The sequence below is a fragment of the Tuber melanosporum genome (genome assembly GCF_000151645.1).
Source record: "Tuber melanosporum whole genome shotgun sequence assembly, scaffold_3, strain Mel28".
Classification (NCBI taxonomy): Eukaryota; Fungi; Ascomycota; class Pezizomycetes; order Pezizales; family Tuberaceae; genus Tuber; species Tuber melanosporum.
Window position 1 is genome coordinate 1,969,192 of NW_003298974.1, and position 7,644 is coordinate 1,976,835.

Here is a 7,644-nt window from a genome sequence, read left to right on the forward strand (position 1 = left end):
ATTGTCGGTACTTGTACGAGTACCGTACTCTTGTTCGTCTGCTTCTTCTTCTGGCACGGTGTAAGCAAACGAGTACCGCTAAGTCATTGCCGGACGGAAAGTGGTTTGTATGACAGCTTACTGTACTCGAGCGCACTGCGATACCCTGCTCAGATTATTTGAAGGGTTAAAGGTGAAAAGGCTCACTTCAACATCAGCCTGTTCGAATACCGGTACCGTATCAAGGCCCTTAAAGTTATCGCCCACAATGGTATTATCGTTACTGTAACCCTTTTTTTATATCCTACTCTGCTGGTACGAGTACTAGTATAGCGCACCGTACTGTACAAGTAATCCCTTCCCCTTTGTTCTGCTATAACCGGTATTTCCTGTTCAGTTCTCGTCCTCAGACCCACCCCCTACTCCACTGGTGCTCGAGACGCGCGGACACTTGACCTCGGCCGAACTGGACAAGCAGTACCGACTTGGGATCGATCGGTACAGTACATGGACCGTGTCACCATCCTCACAACCTCTTCAATCTCAACTTCCCAAGATCCACGGATCCGCTCTTTTCTCATTCCTTTTTTTCATTCCCCCCCCCCCATTCCTTTTTCTTGTTCCTTTTTCTTGTTCCTTTTTTCCTCCCCTTCCCTGCGTGGCTGTTTGTATGTCTGTCTGTCATGTCGGGTCCGGCGTAGCCCGCAAATCAACTGCGGTACGGGTACTTATATAAGCACTGTACGAGTACCGGTAGTAAGGTATCGGTGCCTGTACTCATACTCATACTCGAGTATACACCCTTGGCGGGAGAGATAGGCCCGATGGGGATTAAACTGAATTAGTCAAACATACAAGTATATGTTCTTACTGGGAGGTTAGTGTACTCGTACTTGTCCTAGGCTAGAAATACGGTACCCGAAAATAGGGGATACACTCCACAAGTATACTGAGTATTGGCGCTCAGATTTTTCATCGTAAGCAAGTATTTCTTTGATCCATGTTTCGGGCACAAGTACGGTTTCCATTCGACTGGCTGTTTCGAACTGGTGCTCGTATCTTCTTCCCCCTCTTTCCTGTCCCTTGTCAGGGATCGAGCGGGCGGCAGGCATAAAGGAGGGCGAGAAACCATGGATCCAATCATAGGAAACAAGGGACCGGGCTCGGTTTAATTCGATTTTGGTGTTGGCAGCCGCACTCTTCCCATGTCTTCGCGGGTACAGTATGGCCCATATGGTACATTGGTACTTGTACCATACCATGGCTTAGAGAGGAGGGGAGGGATAACAAATGGAACAAAAAGCTGAGGCTTCGCAGAAGTGAGGGGGAAAGAAAGGCTCACGGCGCGATGAGGCACAAAGCACGCGGGTAAAAAGGTCTGGAAGGTTGGATGGAAGCATTCCGGTGGGAAAACAACCCGCAGCGCAAGCACCGCACGGTGTTGGTCCTTTCCAGGTGCAACGACTTGACCCTACGCAGAAGAACCCCAAGTTTCACTAAATTCAACCAATATTTCACCAATCTTGGACCCTGATAATGCCATTGACGGGCGGGGGCCGCGTCATAGATTTTTTACTACTTGTGCTGTACAGTACCAGCATTCTCTGCTTGCGATTTTCTGAAGTTTGTGAACATAGTTGCTGTTGGATATGGGGCACAAAATGGGCTGGAGCCTCAAAATTTTGGTAGCACTTACTGTATGCTGTGGTGGTTGTGTTCACAAACACCAGGAAATTACGAGTGCGCAGGTATCGTACCGGTAATTGGATTACCAATGCGGCGACGGGTCTTTTTTTTTTTTCCCCTTCCTTCTTAGGAAGTGTCTCGTCCTTGAATATCCTAAAATGTGTCTTTCCTGTCCCCTTTCCATGAGTGCAAGCAAGTTGGGTGATTGTGCGTGACCCAGCGGGAGAATCGGGAGTGAAATGTCCCATTTGTCTCCTCCCTCTCGGAAGTTGAATAATAATCCAGTCCATTCTTTTATTTTTCTTCTTCCCCCTCGCTTCTCTCCTCTCATCTCTCTCACATTTCCTTTCCCTCTCATCGTCGTCAGCATTTTGTCTGCCGTTTGGGCTTCATTTGTATCGCACAGTTCTACACCTTATCTTGCTGTTTGAGGCTCTGCTGGATTACTATTATATCTTTGGTGATTTTTGATGACCCGGGAGACCGATGGTGCATCTATTGTAGGATACGGTACCGGTACGGTATTGAACAAGTTTTTCTAACATTCAGTCTCCTGTCGCTGCACCCACCTGCACTTTACTGCACTTGTGTATGTGCTGGGTTGTTCACCCTAGAAGCACAAGCACTGTGGTAGGATAGGGAATTACTGGTAGACCCGAGTATCCTGTGCATGTACGAGGTACATACTGGTACAGTGCCGATGTTTGATCCCCCTGTTTTTTTTCTTTTTTTCTTTTATTTTATTGCTTATTGCTTTGCAACCGCCAGGAACAGGAAGGGGTCTTTTTGAACCGCCTGACTCGTGCACGACAGACGATTAGCCAGGGAAGGGGGTTCTCCGCGTGCCATACAATACTCATCTTCCGGTATCGTGTAAAGGTATCATACTCGAGCAAGGTCATCAAACTTAAACTCCTCCACTCGAACCTTTGCTTTTGAGATTTCTTTCTCTTTGAGAGGTTTTTCTTTTTTGCTTGCAACTTAGCTGTGTGTCGTGTTTGCCGGTCGGGCACGACTTTCTTGGCCTTCAACAACGAGAACGCCGTCCAACAAAAATTTGCTCCAGGTACCCTTACAGCAGCCAACTGGACACGAGCAGTACAAGTACTCTTGCATACCTTTCCCGTGCACGCACAACTCGTTCGCACAATTATCTAGGCCTCACATAAGGCCCCCCCCCCAAAAAAAAAATACACACCCGCGCGCGCATCAACCCCTACGCGGGTGCTTTGGCTGTTGATAGCTTCTTTGAGAGCTTGGGTGAAGGAAGAGACTGGTTGGGCCTCTCACTGATTTTCTCTCTCTTTCTAGTGAGCAGTGGTAATTCCTTCAACTGCTTCTTTTAACCGTAGTCCGAACCTTACAATTGTGCCTTACCTAACAGAACCCTGTATTGTAAAATCAAGCAGCAGCAAGCCTCCACTCCACGAGTGCATACGCCTCTTATCCCTACAAGTCTCTATCACTTCTCTTATTGTCCTCATCCATATCCCCACGTTGCTTTCTTTCCTTTTTTAAGAAACCTGAAGCAGGGCTGGGGCACTCCCCCTCTCCCCCCACCCCACCCTTCCCCGAACGTAAAGTGTGTCGGGCAGAAGAAGCAAGAAAAGAAAAACCACATAACTGACGACACGAAAAAGTATTTTACAAGTACTGTCCCCACCCCTTTCCGGAAGGATCACACACACTTTGGAAATACTTAAGAGGCTTTTCGCCCAATATATGCAACTCTTGCGTCGCTTTTTCAATTCTTCCCGAGAGAAGGATAGAAAAACGAATAAGAGAACAATAGCGGTGGCTAAGGTGGATAGGCGCAGAAGCTCCTTCCTGGCAACTGATCCAATGAAGCGACTCACCAACTTCTTTGGAAGCTCCTCTTCCGAAGAGGATGTTAAGCAACAGCAGAAGCAGCAAACACTCGCTATCGGGGTGACCACTGCTACCGCTGCTTCAATAACCGGGGGGACTGCGGAGCCAACGGCCCTGGCGACGGCGACGGCGACGACACCCACGACTCAAATTCATTTACCACAACAAACTGTGCAAGTGGGCCTTCAGGTACCTCCCACTCCCCCGCTTCCGCCAAAGGAAAATTTCCTCACATTACCCGAATCACCTGCTACCGTTGGTGTGAATGGTCGACAAAATGCTCCAAGACTCTCCATCTCTTGCCCGTCCCCAGCCTCCACAAAAACAGTCAACGATATTGGTGAATCCCCGACCCCACCAATGAGTGGATCGAATCAAAACTACGGGGGTTTATCACCTAACATTCAACCCCTGCCAGCATCCCCGCACCCTATTTCTCCCATCGCTTCTCTCGGAGGCGGGAACAGAAACTTTTCAGGAGCTTCCTATGCTTCCTATGCTTCCTACGCAACCACTTCATCAAGACCTAATTCTTCACACATGAATTTCCCCATTGCCCCTAGTCCTGCTCCGAGCGAGGTTGCCCGTGGCGCTCTTAGGAGAAAGCAAAGGAGTGGCGGTGGCGGTGGTTTGTTTGGAAAGAGAAAGAAGGATGATGTAGACAGTCCTACTGCTTGGAGGTTGACGAGGGCAAGCACCGAAAATTTGGAAGGATACGATTATGCTCCGTTAGCTAAAGGTGAACCGGTATGATTACCCCCTCTCTTTCAACCTCGACCTTTCCAGCTGTGGTCGAGAGAGACATACCCCTGTTTATTTTGTTGGCTGACTTGTTTCTTTAAGGTGCCAGATATGTGGGATGACCGGGGAGATACCTTAGTTTTTCTCGCCCCTAGAAACGTGCCGAACCCTAAATTTACGGCTCCCTCTTTCCGCATATCTTCCACTCCATTACTACTCTCGGCGCTCGGTCAATACGTTGAAGACACACAATACGGATCTCAGGACGGATCAACAAGCCCTGGGGGCACAAGACTGGAACCTGACAGTTTGTTTCTGGATGTCCCTACTGGAGTCCCTCAGCGGTCCTCCAGCCGGAATTTCTCGAAGCCAGGAATACCTGCCACCGAGGATCCGATAACTGTCGGCGGGGGTCAGGGCGTTCCGAACGGGGGCTCTCCGCCCCCCCCCGAATTATCACGAGATGCTCGGTCTCTCGATCAAGCCATGCCCGATGCGACCCTTTCTTACAGGGTTTACTATCCTGCTTTAGAGTTTGATCCTCGACCTTCCAGTCCGCCAAAGGATGGCAAGGGGAGGAAGCACAAGCATAGCAACTCTGTCGCCGATGAGACGATCCAGCGGTTGATTGATGCGCGCAATCTGTTCGCGTTCCTGAATTGTAATTTCCTGGTCGGCACTGTCGACCGGGAAATGCCGTTTCACATATTGCAAAAGGTCTTTGAGATGCTTCAGGGACCGACATCACCTACACTTCGCCATGAGGACCAGTTGGATGCCAACGGGCTGGGTACAACTGCTATGGCCGAGAGTAATTTCCTGCATTATGTTGGGGCGCTAACGATAGATGACCTGAGGAATGACGATGATGCTATTGTGGAGGCGCTGATCCTGGCTGAGAGGTGGAGATGTTCGGTGTTGTATCATGAGGGGTTCGTCCACGCTTGTGGTAGGTGGGAGGAGATCAAAGACCATCCCGGGTTCGCCCAGGTATCGGAGCGGACTAAGAAGCGTCTTGATCGGGCATCGATCGACATGCATAATGTCCGCATCGCGAGCGTTTCCGGCCGGCTGAGCAACTTTGACTACCCATCGATATTCACTGGAGATGGAAAATACCCCGAGTATAAGCCGTGGAGATTGGCTTTCGATGCCATGAGGAAACACACTCTCAGCTATTACAAGCATGTTTACGGATCATGGCCCCCAAGGGCGGGGAAGCGAGGGAAGGGTGGTGGATACAGTGAAACTGGCGGGCTGAACAGAGTTGTGCTGCAAAGGGTTTACAATGACTTTTCTGCGCTGTACGATCTTGTTGTGGATCGCGAATGGATCCACGGCGAGCGTATTCACTTTGAAACTCTATACAGTTCCGACGGGGATGATGCGGGGGCTAGGGAGAAGGAGGAATCTGCTAGGACGACGATACGGAAGATTCAGCAAACGTATGATCAGTCTGGCATGCCGGTGCAGCCGAGCATGCCGTTTGATCTTCCCCGACTACCGTACATTCCGGCTACCCCTCCGCCAACAGCTAATTCCAAGCCGGCGAAGAAGTCGAAATCGAAGTCCAGCAAGAAGTTGAAGGGGAATGAGTTGGGCTCTGTCCTGCGCAACTCGTACAACCAGGATTCCTTCCGCCGCCAACCGCCGAATGAATTTGCGGAGATGTTCAAGCAGCTGGAGCAGGAATTTGGAAATGGAAAGACGGTTGAGGATCTTATTGACGCTAGAAGGGGAAGGTGGTTGTTTATCTATTGTGTCTGTCAGTCGCTGCCATTGGTAGTGGTGGATGCTCCTGGTGTTAGGTATAGTGATCGTGTGGAGTATTTCCTGTGCAAGAATCTCAAGGGAACACTGCCATGGCAGAAGGCCGGCAACCGCCGAGCTAGTAGATTGAGCGGTATTTGGGTTCCTGGGCCCGGCGGATTGCTCTCGGCTGCAGGAGGTGGGCAAGATAGTGTCGATGCTGGTGATGATGAGATTGAGTATGTCTACAGGAAGAGTCATTGCTGGACAGTCGCTGAGCAGTGGAGAATGGTGTCTGGACCGGCTGTTGAAGATTTGGAAGGGGTTGAATTGGAGGGTGGAGAGGATACTGAGTTTTTGGCATTTCAGCAGAGCTTGATGGGTGGTAGTGTGGATGCGGATACTGGATCGCCGGATATGTCGCCGGGGGTTGCTACACCGCCTTTCCACGGAGCTTACTCTGGGATTGATGGGGTCGTCGGTGCTGAACGGAATTCTATCCAGTACTATAATCCGAACAATCAGGTTCCGCAAAGTCCGCAAGATCAGATCTGGGCCGGTCAGCCGGTACCTGCAAACGCTCAAGATTTGTACCTGGAATACCTACAGCGACAGGAACTGCTTAGGCAGCAGTTTGAACAACAGCTCCATCTCCAGCAACAGCGCCAGAGTTACCTCCCAGCGTCTCAAGGCTTCCCGCCATTTCCACCAATGCATCCAGCCGATAACTCCGAGCAACCTCCCAACTCTAGGCTCTCACCACCGCCTCCTCTCTGGCCCCTACAAATTCCTGATGAGACCAACGTTCAATACCAACCGTCGGAACGGTCCCCCGACAACGAAACCGTTCCGCGCACTCAGGAGGAATTCACAAAGTACCGCCAAGCCCACTTTGAGCAATTTCAACGTCAAAGACAAGCTTCGCCCTCGCCGCCTCCGATCAGGCTTAGCAGCGAGGACCCCGCTGGAAGCCCTAGTCTTACCGCTCTTCCAGGAAGCCCCATACCCGTAAACGGGGAGAGAGTGTTTTCTCTACCTGAGGTCCGCCCGTTGTCGCCGCCACGGAAAGCGCATACCTGGGGTGGACAGTTTGATCCGTAGGGGAGGGTGGGGGGCCCGGGAGGAAGGCGGATTTGATTTGGATCAAGGGAGGAATGTTGTGAATGGTCGGTCAATGGGAATGGAAAAGTGGGAAATGGGAAAGGGGGATAATTAGATAAAAGTTGAACATCATCCCTCGTGGATGTCTTTTTGTGTTTTTATCGATTCGTTAGCTTTCCTTTGTTCTCAAGAGGCCTTTTCTTGTCCCTCGTTTTAGTGACCTCGGTAATTTTGGTAACTTTCGTTGGGTATGAATGGAGGTAATAGTAATTTCGGCTCGGGATTAAGTTAGATGGTGTATTATATTTATTCCTCCCCCTTTCTCTCTTTTCTCTCTTTTCTCTTCTCTGATTTGTTTTGTGTTGCTTTGCTCTTGTGCTACGATTTCGCGAGGTGGGAGTGGAGGATGGGTATTTGGGCTTTCACGTTTTTTCTTTTCTGTTTTTTAGCGCGTGGAATATGAACATGAGACTGGCGGGTAGATTGGTACTGTACGGTACTGTACTCGAGTACTGAGTG

General features: G+C 50.1%; 1 protein-coding gene; it reads left to right on the top strand.

Moving 5' to 3' along the window:
• Positions 1-3,387: 3,387 nt before the first annotated feature.
• Positions 3,388-7,444, top strand: GSTUM_00006915001 (uncharacterized protein; the record flags this gene model as incomplete). XM_002839041.2 has 2 exons in its annotated part: positions 3,388-4,281; positions 4,378-7,444. 2 exons carry the CDS (start codon positions 3,388-3,390, stop codon positions 7,123-7,125), a joined length of 3,642 nt encoding a protein of 1,213 aa, XP_002839087.1. The 3' UTR covers positions 7,126-7,444.
• Between the last annotated feature and the right edge of the window lie 200 nt (positions 7,445-7,644).